The sequence below is a fragment of the Aptenodytes forsteri genome, unplaced genomic scaffold, assembly GCF_000699145.1.
Source record: "Aptenodytes forsteri isolate BGI_AS27 unplaced genomic scaffold, ASM69914v1 Scaffold9, whole genome shotgun sequence".
In the NCBI taxonomy this organism is placed as follows: Eukaryota; Metazoa; Chordata; class Aves; order Sphenisciformes; family Spheniscidae; genus Aptenodytes; species Aptenodytes forsteri.
This window is the reverse complement of record NW_008796217.1, coordinates 6,052,398-6,071,274: the sequence shown is the minus strand read 5'-3', so window position 1 is coordinate 6,071,274 and position 18,877 is coordinate 6,052,398. Positions and strand designations below refer to the sequence as shown.

The 18,877-nt window shown below is 39.9% G+C and overlaps 1 protein-coding gene across 2 annotated transcripts in view; it reads right to left on the bottom strand.

Moving 5' to 3' along the window:
• CMC1 (C-X9-C motif containing 1) overlaps window positions 1–18,877 on the bottom strand; it is a 41,856-nt gene that overhangs the window by 7,023 nt on the left and 15,956 nt on the right. For both annotated transcript variants that reach the window (XM_019474479.1, XM_009288625.2), the window contains one exon: window positions 347–437. In XM_019474479.1, the coding sequence (XP_019330024.1) occupies window positions 347–437 (91 nt within the window). The remainder of the gene's footprint in view (window positions 1–346; window positions 438–18,877) is intronic.

Here is an 18,877-nt window from a genome sequence, read left to right as displayed (position 1 = left end):
AGTATGAAGGTGCTTCTGCTGTTCACCCCCATTCCCCACATACGTAATTCAGTGTAATGAATACAGGGCTACATGTTGTTTGGGCTGAAAATCTAGATCTGTCACCATTTAAATCAAGAAGAGAGTCTTTATAGCCATAGGACAGCTTTATTAAGGAAATAAAATCTTGTCAGGTAGGGCCCTGACCGGCACGTTTTTTTCTAAAGTGAAGATGCAATTTTCAGAAAACACATCAAAGTCACTAACCTTGCAAAACCCTTTTGAGAAGATTTATGATTTCTACTCATTTCGAGATTAGTATAGGCCATACAACAAAAAAAACAACAAAAACTCACGAGGGACTTACTAGCCAACCAGACAGTCTTTCAGTGCTGTGTTCTCTTGCCGACATTTCACCACCATAAGAAGACCGGTTTCTTGACAGCATTTAGTAAATGCTGGGAAAAAAGAAAAAAAACCCCAACAAACTAAAGTTAGAAGAGTAACAATTGGTAAAAAAATCCTCCTATGTGTATACTATTCCATATAAAAAAACCTCACAGACGAGATCTGATTTATTATTACTATTATTAATATAACCATAGTTGGCCTGGAGTCTCATACTGCTTGTAAGGTCTTTGTCACTTGTTTAGCAACAAGATTTTAGTTGGGATTCTCCCCTCGTATCAGGTAACACGTTCACACACATACTGCTGCTGTTAATACTAACAAATTTCTGAAGTTATTCTCGCAGCAAATCCATGATTCTTGCGCCTGCTTTTCATACTGACTACTCAGGGCTATCACAGCAAAACAAAAGGAAGCATGAAAAATGAGGTAAGCCAGGGTCGTTAGCGTTTCCTCTACAATGAAAGCTTTTGAAATAACCGAAACACGTTTGTATCAAATTAAGAGGGCAGTAATGTTGACAGCAACTACTGTCTCAAAGAAACGCCACTGGCGATCACCTCCTGTGAAGATTCCCTTGGCACAGGAGATAAGAAACTGTGAGGTCATGGTTCTTTCCTGGCATTTCCAAAAATCCCTCCCGTGAGTGCAAGGAGAAAGCCAGCCGTTTATCAGCTGGGAGTGCCAGGCTGTACTCCGTGGCACTACAGTGCTCCAAGAAGGACTGCTATCTTCCCTGTATCTTCTCTGCGTTCTGTAGTGGCCTGTAGCTGTTCTTCAATACGGAGTTTCTTCAAAGTCCAAACGGCTAGTAAAGAGCATTGTCCACAAAAATACTGAAGATCATCTACATTTCTGGGATCATAATCTCTGGCATTTAAGAACAAGGGAATATAAAAGGGAAGAGAGACGATGATCTGCCTCTTCCCAAGAGAAACGATCTTGCATCCGTTTGCTCACTGAAGTGAAAGTACCTGGTCCGTCTTAAGGGTCTCGAGACTTAAAAACAAGTCAGTGAGATACTGAAAAAGATAGCTTTGGGGGCTGGAGGGGAAGTGAAGTAATGGATAAGGGTATGGGTTTTATCTGGGAGTAACTAAAATTATGTCTCATTGTTACCAGAACCCTGTACAGAAGTTTCACTAAGAATTAGCTGTTACTCCTATCAGGAGATTTCAAACTGTTGTGTTATAAGGGGTCTGAGTTAGTAATCATCTGCATTTAACAGGTGGAAAACAGAGAGAGGGAGAGAAAGCCACATGTCCAAGATCAACCAGCAGCCAGGTCAAGTACAAAGTCAAATCTACTGTGTCCCATTCCAGAGTTCCACCCATTTCTCCTCTTCCGAGCTTCTCCTGGAAGTGATTTAATATCCGACAAATATAGAGCATACAGAAATTGTTATATTCTTGAACATTTTTAGCAAAACGTACAGCTAATCCAGTAACATCAAAACTTAATGATGCTACATCATACAAAGGGTAAATCACATTACCTGTAGTCAGTGTACATGTACATTGAGTATGTTTATGTACATTCAGTATATGCACATTGTATGTCGTATGTCTATATATATATATGCTCAATGCATTGCTCTTACTCTGTTTCATCCAAAAACTTGAACTTCATGTACTCACGCCAGAATCTTCCACTTTTTGTACACAGTGATCAGGTATGTAATATTCACAGAAGTAGCAATTTTTGTATCACTTCCATTCTTTAAGCTTACTGTATAGACAGACCTTCTGAAGTCATGCTGGGAATCAAAAAGGCACCTCAAACACCTGCAAGTTATTGACCACGTGAAAATATGGGCACGACTGTTAAACGTACCAACTGTAGCGTAGGCCTGTACCTGTCCTTGTATGTTTTCGAGACATTTAGCTGATGTTTCAGACTTGCCTACTAAGTAACTGTTGATCCTGTACAATGATGTAACTTCCATTACCTCAAAACTTAAATAAACAGGAAAACAGAGATTTGTGCCTATAAAAGCAGCAAGATGGAATCCTATCCTTTGCTCACAGCAGATGCCCACTGAAATGGGCAGCAAGCAATCGCGGACCTCGGCAGAACAAAATCCACCTTCTAGTATCCTGGACACTACTCACAAGACTTTAAGGAGAAAGCGATCCAACAGCTGCGAGCAGCCCCCAGCTGAGGCTGATCTGCTTGCCCATGGCTGTATTAATTAGGCTTTTGATAAACTAACTTACAAAAAAAATTGTTTGCTGAAAGCATTGATGACAGTCTTTAAGTGTCCTTACACCGCCAAACTTACATACATCTTCGCAAAACGTTGCAAAGAATTGATGTCTTATCTACTTTGAACATATTTTTGATGAACACTTAAAACATGCTTCAGCACAGCACCTAATGTTAGACACCGGTAACATCACCATCCGCCGCTTGAAAATGTACCAGATGAACGTAGGCAAAAAATGGGTTTGAACTAATCAGTTAATTACTAGTTGGGAAGGCACTGTAACCGGTGCTCAAAGGCAACTATTACCAACCATACTCAGTTTCTAAGATCTCGTTTGGTTATGTGTTGTAGTTTAGACCTAAAATCGTCCAAATACACAAGCGCAACTTGGAGGATACTTCTGAATAGCTGAAGTATCCGAAGCAGTGTAAGCTCAGAACAATAAGAGAAGTGTGCTATTAGATTATCAAAATGTTTCTTTGGCTTTGAAAGGTGAACCTGATGTTTCTTCTCTCGTTTCCTGGACTGTTTACATTGAATGTCCCTACATCAGCATCTCAGAAAAATCATACCTATTATCACATTTCTAAAAATGTCCTTTGGTTTTTTGGGGAAAAACATCAGAAGCCTGTGAAAGCTTATGGTTTGTCTAGTGACCAGTTTGATTTCTCCTCTCTACAGGCACTTCCTTAAGTGCTGTGCTGAGGGGTTTTTTTGTAGCAATCATTCCTTCTGGAAACTGTGAAGTAAAAAAACCACCGAAGACAACAGGAGGTCCCTCTCACTTGTTAGCTCACCAGTCTTGATTGGTTCAAGGCGTGATGTCCCAGAGAACAAAACCTGAACTGCAATTGCAAGCATTCCCCGGCTTCAGAAGGCCCTGCTTGCGGAACACGGCCAGGCACCACTGCAAAGTGATAAAACTGCTTTCAGCTATCTAGCTTTAATGTTGCTGATGCTTAACAACAGAGAGGAAAAAAGGAGCAGGTTAAAGCATATTGGGCATCCTCATATGAGCACACAAAATGTGATTGTCACTCTCTCCTCTTACTTCCAGCACTTCAAAATCCCTTTGGCAGTCACCTGAGGAGTGTGGTGCGAGGTAGGTTTAGTTACAAATGTTTACCAGAAACCTTACAGGAGTCTGGAGAATGCTGTTTTATTTTTAATCATGCTCTGTCTTGCTCACAACTCTTTCGTGAAACAAAACATCTCAATGTTGAGCAGCACAAAGAGTGTTAAAACTACTGATTTGGAGAACAATCTCACAAATAGTGCACAATAGTTCCAGATATAATCTCAAATCAAGAATTAATCTCCACCTCCGTAATCTTGACAATCACCACTCATTCCTAACTCAAGCAATATCTGCATTGTAGACCAAAGCTTCAGGGTGCATAGCAAGATACCACAAAAGGAGCGGATATGCAGGATCTGATTACAAACCCATTGTAGTTTAACACTTTAACAGCTACGAGTGGTAACCAGAACGCTAGGGAACCCAGTCTCACACTCAAACGAACCTGCTTCCTGATACTGCACGTGATGCAAAGAACAATTGCTCTTGCAGAGCAGAATTGATCTTTTAGAAATCTTGCGCATCATCCAATCTTTACGGCTTTAGCAAATGACTCTCCATGACTTTACAAGCTCATATAATGTTTTCTTTCTCCTTGCAAGCAGCAAGCTACCAAAACAGAACCTCAGGCAGCAGCGGAACTAGATGCAAATTTGGGTGAGTCTGCAAATTCAGTGCAGGCTGTAACAAAACAGAAAGAAATGTTTCAAACAAACAATAAAAGTTATCCCCAATATTTACAAATACAAGCTAAATAAAATGAGGGATGGAGCTCAACACAACACGAGTGAAAATGCCTTGCTAGAAAGGGAAAAATAGCTCGCCCTCCACAAAATGAACCCTGGTGAGGCTTTGCCAGGACAGCTACATATGTCCGTCACTGAATGCTCTATCCACAGACAAGGACAGATCCAGTACTGCGTCAAAGAGCTGCAGGTGCCTACCAGTTACCACGGAAACTGGCTGTGGGCCCCTCTTTCACCTGCAGCAGTTATGGTTCATGACATCCTATCTGACATAGGTTAGCCCCACAGGCTCTTCTCCATGCCATAGGCTGCGTCTGAGGGGACGCACACTGAGCAAAGAACTCTTCTCGAGGATACAGTTCACTGAACAGTTCATTACCGATTCAAGGCCAGACTTTGTCGTCTTGCTCTCTCTCATGAAGAAAGCTTTGCGCTTCTGTTGTAAGGCAAATCCAAAGTAAGTGTTGGGCACGGTTCTGAGAATTTTAAGTCACATTACTTTTTGGCCATTACAGCCACGTAGAGAGATTTTAACTGCTAAAGCAAGCTTACAATTTAGTACCTTCTCTAAATCAACCAAGTGTATAAGGCCAAACGGTATCTTTGCCAAGACGAAGGTCTGCTTTCAACGGAACAAAAGCTAACAACCGTATTTGAATACAATCCGGTTTTGCCAGTTCTCACCTGCTGACTACGGCATGCTAGCATACAGAGCATACAGAGGTGATCTGCCTATGCTGGGAAGACCACTGAGCTCCTATGATCTTCAGGGACAGACATGAGGGCTTTGTGGCCGAGGTCAGTGATGAGCCCTTCCACAGACCGACTCTTCAGCAGGGAGCATCTTGGGCCCCAAGTACCTCGGGGAAGCTGCTGAGTTTGGTCCCCGGCACCTCCAGCTCTCCACCTGCCCAGGATCCAAGAGCAGCATGTCACTGGGTGTCCCTATCTCAACTTACCTACTTGAGAAAGCAGGACGCGGAGAACAAGGGGAAAACCAGCTGCTTTTGTAGATCCTGGCACATGTGAGGTTGCGGAACAACGGACGAAAGAGCTGTTAAAAGCCTTCTAAAATTATTTCTAAAGCTGTCTGGACACACATGTTTTTATCTATTATAAAAATTCTACTCCGAGTCTTTGTATAATTCTGTTCAGATACAGAATTATACAAATAATGTTGGAAGTATCAAGATTTTTGAATGTCTGACTTATTTAGTATGTTTGATGGTTGATTAAGAACTGCTTTAAGTTACAGAACACTCTTTTTATTAAGGTTTCTTTGATAATTAGCTAGAGGGTTGACACAGTAAAGAACTTTGTTTACAAAGATCTTTACAGTCCACATAAATCTTTGCTGAAAAATAGTCAGTATCTAAGAAGAATGTTTTTCTTTAGTATTTTTAGTAGCTTTTTCCCCCATCTCTGTTTTATAACTTTACTACAAGATAATATGGGAAGCAGATGGAAACCGAAGTGAAACTGGGTAACAGTTCACTCACCTCAGAATAAAGACCGGATAAATTACTTCCCTGTCTATCCAAGCAGTCAGAGAGGCATATGCAATAATCAGCACATTGAAGTGTTGCTTTTCAAACTTTAAAAGATCAGATACATTACCAGAAAGTTAGTTACAGTGAAGCTGGTGGGGGTCCACCAACAGATGTCCTGGTACATAACTTCTCTAATTAAAAAAAAAAAAGGAAATAAGAAGCCAGGGCACTGCCCATTTTTATCTTAGAACATATATATAGGTTAAAGAAATATTTGCTCCTCTCTGATGAAAATACAAACTTGTACGATTTTGACCTAAAGGGACAAACCAAGATCTGGCATAACACAGCACCACAGCTCTGCTGCATAAAGATAGTGATTTTCTTCCACACCATTAAACCAGACAAAGTTAAATTTAACATTCTTAATCCCAGTGTCTGCAGACCTACAAACAGTGGACAACAAAAGCAAACCACCATATTTAAGATGCAATCGCTCTTTATGTAGCCTACAACACCCCTGATCCCCCAAGCAGAGGTAGGCTGGTCTCCTCACTGTGCTGCATTCAACATGAAATGGCAGAATCTGCGTGTCGGACTGCAAACGTTTCAGTTACAGATATATATAAAGGAAAGACTTTATGGAAAAAACTGTGCCCCAAGCATTAAAAATAATCAGAAAGTTTTTATTTTTTTGTGATTTAATAAAGGGGAACAACCAGCGAGCAGATTATATTTGTAGGGGGGTTTTAAAGGTGGTTTTTTTTTACTTTAAATATTTTAAAGTATTAGATACTTAATTATTTCTTTCGGCAAACATGAAAGTCTTTCCATGTGCAAAACAAGAGAAGAACAAAAAGTGTTTGGGACTTATCTCCAGAGAACCAGCTGCATGGAACCTGTGTTGATGTAACAATGCCATGGGATCATCATCATTATTTTCAGTGTATGAACTGTATGTCGCATGAAGGCTATTTCTGAAAGTTCATTTTTTGCAGATTCAGATTCTAACAATACTTGGTACTTTCCTATTGACTCATATTGCAAAGAGTCGTGCAATTCATGTAAAGTTAGAACTGTAGTTTTATCAATCATAATTATGTATCTATTGTGCAGATGTTCTTGTACACAAAATAAATGAAATATTCCCCGTTATCAAGATAAATTGATGCTCTCAGGTCTGGCCCTAGTTTATTTAAAGACTTTACAATTTTACTACTTAAGAGAAAGTCCTACAGAGGTGTTATCTCACCATTTATATTTTCTCAACACTTAGGATACTGCTATCACACTCTTAAAATAAAAAAAAAGCTTGTATCATGATCCAGACCAGGATTATGTTCTATTCCTGGGGTAGGTTTTTTTCTTTACACAAAAAAGGAAATAGTTTTGTTCAACGTTTGGGTCATTCCTGGAGCTCTACCACTGAGTGGAGAAAAGGTGCCCAAGTAACGATGTGGATTTGGGGGGGCGATGGTGGAAGGAGGAGGACGAAACAGTTCCCTTTAAAATGTAAACAAGGACAAGGTTTTAAAATCTGTGTTTGTAAAACGTGTGCAAAAACATTAAAATGATACAAAACATTATCAGCAACATTTTATGGCGAAGTTATTATGCTTTTAATTTTGTATTAAATTGTGATTTATTAGCTTGTTACTTTGAAGATTACTCGGTATGCACAGAACAGATTGCTGGTGCACTTAATGAGCCAGAGGAAGTAGTAGGATGAACATGAAAAGATTGTTTTACATTGCGGAGTACGAGCTATTTGGTATTTCCAACACAGTACAAAAGAAAGCTTCTCTGTAGATTGATCATGGTTCAGTTAACATCACTGAATATCTAATACCTCCAACTCAATTAATTCTCACCTGATTAAGATCAGTCTGATATTCAAACTAAATCATCTCTCCAGTCAAGTAGAAATCAATATTTCTGATTTTACTTTTAAATTACTAACAAATAAAATACACGCATCGTCAGTATGCCAGGAGTAGCTTTCCTATTCTAGTCTACTATGGCATGCATAACACAGCTGATTAAAGACTTATTCTAATTTGAGCAACAATATATATAAGAGATTAATTTGAATAGAGGGAGATAGCATGAAATAATTAAATGCATCTTATATAGGGCAAAGAGAAAATTGACATAAAATAACCTTGATTCTTTCAAGTGAACCTCTGTTATCAGATCAAATATTTTGTCCCCACTAATATTCATTTGCTGTAACATAAAAAATAATCATATACTTTCCATTTTCCTGCCCATCACCACCCCACCCCCCAAAAAAAGCTGCTCCATTTCAGCTTTGGTAGCTCCAACATACTGCTGGGGGCATCTGTCCTGGGGCAGATGATCAATACGTGGTAGTACACAACGCAGGACTGGGGAGGAGAGACGATTCCAGGAACCCAGGAATTTTAGGGAAGGGATATTCACCGTGTCAAAGATATCTACCCCTGCCCGATCTTTTCCCGCGTGCTCTCAGCACTGAAAACCAGCTTTGTCTTAAAAGTATACGATGGAAACAGAGGATCCTCCAGTAGACTACAGCATCTCTTGCACTCCAGCATGAAATGCAGAAAAGTCACTCGTCTCGTGATTGAGAGGTGAACATACAGCAGGAGAGAACTGTCAGAAAGGCAGATAGCACAACTGTGATCTGCAGAGGAAGAATATTTCCCAAAAAACTAGAAACTATTTCTCTAAACACATTGCCTTGGGGTAAAGAATACGTGTTATCCATATCCTAGAAACAAATCTGAAGACTTTGCTTTAGGGGACATCTACAATTAGAGATGAGAAAATAACATACTGAATCGGACAAAGGGCCCATTTGTCCTGTATGCCATCTTTCTCAGAAGCCAGTAATAGCTGCTTCAAAAAAAAGGTGCCAGAAAGTCTACATTATGGAAAAACATTTTCTCAAGTGAAGTTTCTTCCCAACCCCTATCAACTGTAAACTTGGCTTATACCTTGAAGCATAAAGTTTTCACGTGCCTTTCAAAACCCTTAAGATCACTTGCACACTGGGTCTAAACTGACAAGCTTACAAGGGAAGAGGAGGAAGAAAGAGGGAAAAAACACCCCAATACCAAAAAGGCATATGCTAGCCTGAATTCCTTCAACATCTATCTGCCTTGGCTTGCTTAAGCCCCGCTGAAGTCCCAGCTATTGCAGTTGTGGTTATTTGTGTCATACCAGGGATGCCTTTTTCATTAGCAAGTTTTCAAAATCCTGCTGCAAAAATTAATTGGCGTCAAAGTATCCCTCGGCTGGATGTAGAATAGGCCAAAGCAGCAGGGAGGAAAGGTACTCTGTGCAGATCAAAAATGTTTGGGAGTTGGTTTTTTTGCAGTTTTGGTTCCCCCCCCCTCCCCCCGCCGCCCCGAAAAATCCAGTTACTTGCTCTGTAAAGGCCACCTACCTTCACTTAGAAGCAACAGTCTTCAAAGTTTTCATCTCTTAAATGCACAGATATTACAAGTTTCTGGGTTTGGTCAACTGCTGAAACCTGGCAAAAGCATTTCTTTTCTGAAATTAAGGCTTAGAAGGGGCTTTTCAAGTGAATATAGGAAAGCAATGGCTTATTTAAACATTCTGTTTCAAAAGTTATTAAAAAATTATTGGTTTTTTCATTTGTGTTGTTTGTTGGGTTTTTTTAGAAACCACAATACCACACTAATTCTGAGAACACATGTAAGGCACACAGGGATTCTCCAACATCACTTAATTCAAAGAGAAGTCATTGCTCAGCTGTTGATCTACTTTTTATTATAGAGACATTAACGGGGTTTCTTGTTTTCAAACCCAACGATCATTAAAGACCGAATTTTGGGGAAAAAAGAGGATTTTAAGAAACTAGCATGAAGGAATGACAAATAAATCCAAGAAAGCCACGAACAATGAAGACACAGTCCCATTCCCATGCGATGCAGAGGCTCGCACTGGAGGAACCTCTCTCACCAGACTCACTACACACATGCTCTGCAGTGTAAAATTTGCTCCCATTCGGACTGAGAATTGCGGATGTTTGTCAGAGGTATATCCAGAAACGCCAAGCAACAGCAGGGAAGTACTTCTGTCTGTCCCAATTAACCCGCACTTGTCCACAGCAGATTGTTGGACCTTTTCTTCCTAATTTCATAATGAGCACTAAGAGACAGTGAATGAAACTGAAAAGCAGCAAGTTTAAAGAAAAATTGTTTTGGTAAAAAAAAAAAAAAGCCTGAGGAACACAGCCAAAGAGTAATTCAAGCCAACCCAATCAGTATAACTAACAAAAAATAGACAAATACTTAAAACTGTTAACAAAAATACGCCAGATTAAAGTAAGTAGAGTTAAAAAACAGAGTTCTGAAAAAAAATACACGCCATCTCACGGTATTTTCAGCAGCTCTTAGTTTTGCCGCTTGGACAAGGACAGTCATTCTACATTTCTGTATCAGTCCTGCACACATGAGATCTGATCAAAATGACTTTTGGGGGACGAGGGGTGGAAAGATTAAAGTTAGGTTTCAGTTTGATAAGAATTCTGAATGCACACATGAAACTTGACTAGAGAAAATGTTTTCCTAAGTAATCACAGTCAGAAAAGAAGATTCTAAAAAAATGTACACCTTAAGCTAGTACTTTCCTGACTATTGCTGAATGCTGACGAAATGCTGTGGCAGACACAATTTATTAGTAATAAGCCTTTAGTGACTAGAATTTCAACAGAACTTGGACTTCAACAGCAAATGGAACTTTGGCACAGATGATGCAGAGAAATATCTACTTACTAGCTTTAGTGTAGTGAGCACAAGCTTGCCGTGATCTGATCTCCCATCCTGGATTTCCATCAGCATTTTTCATACATGTGTATACACACACACACATATGTGTGTGTATTTTGCCCCAAACACACAGAACTACAGTACACTGTCACATTTATGAAGTAAGTTCCAGCACCCCAGCTCTTTCAGAGCTAAGAGACAAGCTCTCCTGCCTCTAACTAAGCAAGACACCCAGAGCACAGCAGTACAAAGAAGAGGGTTATGTCCTTAGAAGACGGGAAAAATAGCAGGGGCCTAACTATTATGTATAAGGCTTTGCAGTGACTGTACTTTGTCAAGAAAGGCAGATTCAAGTGTTCAAAGATGACAATCTGCTGGGCTATTCAGGCAGATTTGTCAAGAAAAGCAGACCTCCTTTTCTTCCCATTGAAATAACAAAAAGAAAAAAAAAATCCTTTTAAGTAAAGTAAACACAATGCTGTGAAACAGTTTACTTGGGTAAATCATGATTTGTCTACTAAAGATACTTGCTTTAGGAATGTTCTTGTCAAGTACAAGCATTGCCTTCTATATAAGGTTTCAGGTAAAGCACGCCCAACGAGCACAGCCACCTAGTTAAACTGTGCAGTTTTTAAACAACTGCTTCCTTTAAGACTGACTTGATCTAATTTTCCTCCCACCCTGCAGTAAGTATCCCTGACATCAAGCGTTACCATACCAGGCGCTGGAAGAGGCAGAACTGGAACAAATGCAAGTTCCCCCATGGCTACTGTCTGTCACTGCTTGTTTCTATATAAACAAGCGCATCCAACTTGAGCTGCGCAGAGTAGCCTTGCTGCTGCTTATCCTCCCACCTCCTTCGGGAGCTGCTGAGCCACTCAGGGACAGCTGAGAAGTTAGCATAGCAGATGAGTAAAAGAAACAACATCCCCCTCCCTCTGTCCCATAGTGACTGACTCCTTAGTTAAAAAAGCTGAACTCCAAAGTTAAAAAAAAAACCCCTATTTATAAAAGACAGAGATTCACCGAGTAGCAGAAATAGCAGTAATGTCCTTCTACCACACGGTGGAGATAGAGCAGGTCATTTATGTAACTCTTGAAGAAGCAGTTACACAGCTATTCCACCATGACACCAGCTCTAATTTACAGCATGCTGCTTTGGGGACATTTTTCCCCCGCTAAGTTCAATTTACTGTATTTCCAAAAGTATGATTTTAACTCAAAGTTCCAATACCGAAGGTGGTGGAATGTCCTTCTACCACACGGTGGAGATAGAGCAGGTCATTTATGTAACTCTTGAAGAAGCAGTTACACAGCTATTCCACCATGACACCAGCTCTAATTTACAGCATGCTGCTTTGGGGACATTTTTCCCCCGCTAAGTTCAATTTACTGTATTTCCAAAAGTATGATTTTAACTCAAAGTTCCAATACCGAAGGTGGTGGTAGTTGTTATTATTTCTCCCTCCTCTGAATGAAAAAATACCCTGGACATTTTTCCCCCGCTAAGTTCAATTTACTGTATTTCCAAAAGTATGATTTTAACTCAAAGTTCCAATACCGAAGGTGGTGGTAGTTGTTATTATTTCTCCCTCCTCTGAAACAAAATACCCTCTAAGCAAAAGTGAAACTGATGTCAGGTTCCAGCTGGAAGGTGGGGGTGGGATGGGGCGTGCAGACTAGGGTCAAAATTTCAGGCCTTCTGGGCACTCCAGCAAGGATACAATATTAAAGATTAATACACTTATGCTCTTTTACAAGAGGAAGTGACTTTCTCTTACAGGTCACAATTCATCCTATATTCCTTCCCAACCATCGTTCCAACATCTCCAAAACAGGCTGCCAGGTACCTACCTTGGTTTGCAGTGTATGTTTAGTCTCCCTCTTTTTTAAAAAATTACTAGCCTTCAGCATATGCCAGTGTGGAGGTGTGGGAAGAATTCCTGCTGAATGAGGTACTACTCAGCGTTTGTAAGGATGACAGAACCAGATGTGCAATTTTTCAGAAAAAAAAAATGTCCTGTGTCTATGTTCTGAACTGTATACTGAAGAGTAACTTGACACTTTGCAACGGTGGCCACAGTGTGACAAAATATGTTAATTGCTTTTTCAAAAGAAAGTGCATCATTGACTATGTAGGCAGTCAGAATTTCAGACTTCCCTATTATTTTCATGTTTTTGAAGAGATGAGTTTTAATGATGTGACAAGAAAGCACACTACCAAAGCTTAGCACGATCTGGAAATTTGGTAGTAACTGCGTAACGTTTATCTTCCATCTTCTGTAAGTCAGTATTTGTTTCAAATAAATGACTGCGATAACCAGATAACTAAAAAGGCCTGAATACCAGACAGCAAATAATCCAGCCACCATACTCTTCCTGTATCTTTGAAACTGCTGCACAAAAGCTTTTTCAAATGACAAAGCGCTACAACTCAGTATTTTGTTCAGGTCCTGGAAAACTCTCCATGAGCTGTGAGCACTGCACGCTGCCCTGCAGGAACAGGGAGATTACGATTCTCCCCTCGATCATGAACCCCCCCCATGCCACACACGCTCCCCGAGCTAGTAATACATGCTTTCTTCAAACTCTTCAGAGACATTAAACTGAACAGATGAGGCCAGTGCTATTCAGAACAATGCAAGACCGACAGCTTACTACAACCATACTTAAAGAGCAGTTCTGTTCTGGACCAAAAGCTTGCATAAAGATAGCAATCAGCTCAGGTGCTTCTACTCACGGAGGGAAACTGGTGACGGAAGGGAGGAAAAAAATCCTAAAAAAACCCAACCCACCCTCCCCTCTAACCTACCATGTCTTTTGGTCCGATGCACAGCTTCCAGGAATCATTTACTGCCCAGGCAGATTGGGCATACATATCAAGCACCAGAGAGCAGAAGGCAGATCTGATGACATAAGAGCTGTGCTGATAAAGTCATTTGTTTTGACAAGGAAGCACCAGGCTGAAGCCGTGATGTCATGCCCAAGCATACAGCAGATACAACCAAGCAGATGCTTCTGTGACACTACTGGCTGTCGGATCCAAACAGTACCAGGCCAAAGAAGTTTATGTGTATAAGGGGTTCTATTAACAAACCTGATTATATAGAGAAATTAAGATATGTGGCCATTTCTCCATAGCAAAGGTTATAATTTTGAAGATGGTAAAATGAAATACTTGTAGACAGAGGATTTACAAACAAGCATTTGACAAATCCACAAAGCAAAACAAAATGCACCAGGAACTCTTTGTCAGCTATGAAAGCCCCTCAAAAAAGAGGAACTGTTCTTCAGTGTAAGGCGTAACTGGCAAACGGCATAAAAATCTGTGTAACACCATAGACTTTACTGGCACTAATCCAGAGTTAGTTTGGTATAATGAAGCCTCGGGGACAGTGCTCTAACTTCTGACAGTCAACTACGCTGTGCTCCTCACGCTGTATGCACACATGTACTCAAGCTTGGCAGGAGGTGCTTGTTTAACTGCATCTATTCTGCCTGCCCCAAGTATCATCTTTCTGATGCAAAAAGATTTGAGAGTAATACAGTCTCAACACTGTTATGAAAGAAACTGCAAAAATAATCACATAAATGTGATTTCCATATTCAGAAAAACAACTGCACTTTAAAGAATTTATTTAGCAATTCTTCAAGCAAATATTAGCAATGCAGCTGCTACAAAACCATGGGCATTAAAAGTTTAGACGAGGAGAAATATATGTGTGGCTTTAGTTTAGAAGCCATTTTAGTCACACTCCTTCCCATGGCATGAGGATACTTGTTATGAAATATCATATGCTACCCAAACAAGAACTACTCAGTTTTTGTCAACTGCTTTTTAAACAAGGTGACAAAGTCCGTTTCTAACAAGTTCAATCACAGGATCCATAAACAGGGCTCAAGCTGCTGTAAGGGAAGATGTGACAGAAGACCCCTGCGCGTTAGCCAGTGGCAGCTGAGGACGCTAGGAATTCAAAGCGGCATTCAGTGGCTCGGACACAAGCAGAAACTGAGTGAGGGTCTTAATGCTGCCATTACTGTGGCCTTCTCAGCAGCACCATTACATCCCTGTGTAACCTTCTGTCTTCCATGTCTCCTTAGGACCGAAAAGCTCTTTGTGGTGTATCCTGACTTCTACGTAAGGACCATTCCCGGTTGGGACCTCTCAGTGCTATGACTGGATGACCGTGAGTACCTTTTCCACTGGTACACTGAAATTACAAGAACATAATCTGGCTAAAAATCTTTCCGCCATTTTCTGGGTTCTGAACTAAATGAGCTTTAGTCACTGAATGCAGATGTACACATGCCTCCACCACCACAGATTTGTCAGTATGTAAGTTTTTCCAAAGACTTCTCTCACCTTTATTCTGAAAGAAAAAAAACCACCCAAAAGCTAGCATATGCTGTATTAATGTAAAACCCCTAGAGGGCAACTAAGCTTCAATTTCAACCTGCATAAATATTCAGCTCCTTAACTAGTTTACAGATTATGTAAACTATTTCCTTCAACCTTGGGTTTTTTCCCCTCATTTAAAAGAAATGAATCCTTTTCATTCTCAAATCACATTACTGCTGCCTATTTAGTGTAAGTTAATCACCACTGCCCAACCAGAGACTGAGTTCTCAACCCAACAAAGCTCAAATGTGTGCAAAAGAGAACAATAAAGAAAACACATGCAAGGGCCTCATTTAAACAAAGACAGAAAACAAGCATATGAAAGTCTGAAATCACTTTCTTTGCATTGAAGACCTTTAACAATACGTCTTGTTTATTATTCAGCTTAGTATTAATTTATTGCATGGCATCTGTTTTCTTGTACAGCAGGCTGGTTGCAAGTCTCAGATTTATGAATTTAAGTTAATACTGTTGGGATTATTTGCTTGTTTTCCCCCACATACTATGATTTCAGCCTTATATATCATAAGTATTTGGGGACAAAAAAAAAAGGTGATGAAACAGGAAATAGAGATGTCAAATTAGTTATGGAAAATAGTTTCATTTATTCTTCAGTCTTCAACTAGAGTCTGGGCCTGCTGCTAGTGGTGAAAGAAAAAAAATGGGAAGTAATTGGGGCCATAAAAGTAAAAAATCTTCATTCAATTCCAAGTGTTCTCCCCAAATTTTAAAATTGGTAACTCCAGTGTCCAGCTGAGATTTGTTTGTAATGAAGTACCAGGCATCAACTGTTTTTCCCCTACTTTCCACCAAATCTTGGTGGGAGCTGAAAGGCACTTACTACCCTGCCAGTCCACATCTGCACAGGACCTGCAGACACACTGGTATTTAATGTTAGAGGAGGCACTGACAAATCAATGGGACTCCCAAGGAATGTAGAAGCAACCTGAGATAGGGAGGAAGAAACCAGCTCAAAGGAATCCTTAGCAAATGCTCATAAAGCCCAAGGGTTTCTACATGGCTTTTGCAGGAGATCAAACACCCTAACAAAAATTCATAGCACAGCCATCCTTGCTTTATGCATACCAATGCAATGCCACATACGCATTGACCATGATAGTTCTTCTTCATATATGGTCTTATCCTCATTTACATGTGTGAACAGAGACTAAAAATGACTACCAGCGGAATTCACTTTACCTAACTTTAGCCAGCTAAAATCTACATGTCTCACCCAAAGCTGATTCTGGAAGTGCCTTGCTCTCCTTCTTGTTGCCTTGGCACAAAACAGAGTGTGAGAGAGAGCAAGAGAGTGCGCAAGGTACTTCCAGAATGCAGTTAGGTCCGACCTAAGAGATTTAAACAGGATGACTGGTTGAGGCTAGACATAACTTTCAGATGACTAGAACTGGGATGAAATGTCTCCCATCCTACATGACAACAAAAAAATCATAAAGGAGGAGTTCAAGGAGCTGACATAAGTCTCCAAGGCTAGTGCTCCACTCACAAGCGTCTCCTCTCTGAACACTGCAGAACAGTATGAAGTAACTGCTGCCCCACTGGAGCTTTGAAAGACTGCAGACGGGAGAAGAGGAGGGCTAGACACTGTTTCTTATTCAGATTCATCCCCTCTGATTGCTTGAAATAGAACAAGCTTTAAGTGATCATTCTGGCTTTTTGCCACAAGTTCAGCCAAGGCCTAGAGACTTTGAGCACTGGAGAACTGTTAGTACAAAACCTGCCCAAATAAAAAGTTATTGTGTAATCAGTTAGGGTTTGGACACACAAAACACTGGTTACTACCGTATCTCTTTATATGGATGCCCATAGCGCATGGTAGAACCTAAACTTCAGTATACCAACCTTGTAATCAAACTTAAGACATTGACTATATTGCATTAGAAACTAGGGAATTCCACCTGCTTCACATAAAGCAATTATAGTCACCGTTACAATTCACCCTTTATGTGAAATGCATCTAAGTGGACCTGAAATACGGTAATGCAAACACTAAATCACCTTTAAGTACTTTTAACACACTCACAGAGGTGATTTTTTTCTCCTCCTTATTAGAGTGGCTAAACGAGCTTTCAGGCAAGTCAGGTCATTGCAACTCAAACACTAGGGCAATGGAGATAAGTAATGTCAGGTCGGGAACAAACAGCACTGCACTGAGACCACTGCTTATGCCTCAGAGTGAAAATACTTTTGTGAACTACAAGCCTTGGGTAAAACCACGAGATAAGAATTAGGTTGCACTGATAGAATTGCCTGTGAAATGTTGCATCGGTTTCCTAAGTGAAACTAGTTATCATTTAGAAGAGAACATTCTGTAGTCATGCCAATCCAGCAGTTTTCCACAGAGACGATAATATATTTTTACATTCAAAAATCCAACATGGAATCCTACCTTACATTAACAACAGCGGTTATGAGACACTAATTAAATTCAGGTACATAAATGCATATTTGAATACATAAGTAGTTATCTAGAAGAGAATGGAACTAGCATATTTAACTTAGGGGGAAAAAAAAAAAAAATCACATGCCATGTTTTCCTGAATTGACATTTAAACAGCAAGAGCAGAAGAGAAAAAGATGAGACTAGAACTATTCATCTGAATTAATCGTCTGTTGGGAGAATGCAGCTAAAGGAAAAGTTGCCAACTCTGTTAAATATCTTCCTTCACAGAAGTGCAAAAATTATTTTTTGGGATTGTAATTTACGTAAGTATTCTCTGCCCAACAAGGAATGTTTCTCAAAAGTTTATGCACAGTCAATAGCTAGTATTTACATGAATTTCATGGCAGAGTGAAGAGGAGAGATTCCCCAAACAATATTCTGTTTTAAAACTGCTGAAGTTTCATAGTTACTCAACAGATGAAGCATATCAAAATGAACTTACACAACAGCCTTGTTGAAGCAAGAGGATTCTTTTCCACACCATTCTCACTCCCCACAAAGGACTTAAACTTTCTCAAGCCATTTTAAATGTATAAAATAAAAAAAATTCCATCACATATACATGTATATGCCTTTTTTTCCCCAACTAGTTAAATCAGGAATAGTTTTCAAAAGTACAAGATGAGGACACCTCTATTACAAAGAGGAAGCTGAAGAACCATTAGTACTATTACTCAACAGTAATGACGCATCATTAGATGTAGATAATATAAAATATTTTAAACATAGGACACTGGATAAAGTCATTGAAGACACCTCAGAAGCTCTTAGCTGTAAGTACCCTGTTAAAGATTAATTAGTTAGTTAATTACTAATTAATTGGTACTTAAATCTTTGGTTATATAACCCCCAAACAGTATACATTCTTTTACATTTTTCTTTTCCATATTCTGTGGAAAGCAATGGTAAGTTTCCATTCATTAACTAGATACACGTGGAAGCCTACATTAAGGTAATAACGTGGAACAGTCTTAAAATAATATAAGAATGTAAACATTATGGCCTGGCAGAATTTTATCCTGAACTTCCCAGCAGGCAGAAGGAACACACCCATTTGAATCCCTGACAGTCTATGTGCTTGCCCTGCTGTACTGGGTCTCACTCAGCATGCCATGTTTCTTCAACTGCGTTGACTTTTGCTTTCCAATATCTCCCTCGCTGAGGTGCTCCTCAATCTGGAAAGAAATGGAGAGGACGTTTCCTGCACACCCAAACTTTGTGAAAGCTGCGTTGCTGGGGTAGGAAATGAGATGGCACACAAGACAGGCACCATCTTGTCCAGGTTACTATTCTATAGGCATACCTAGGATGGGTATCACGGACAAATTA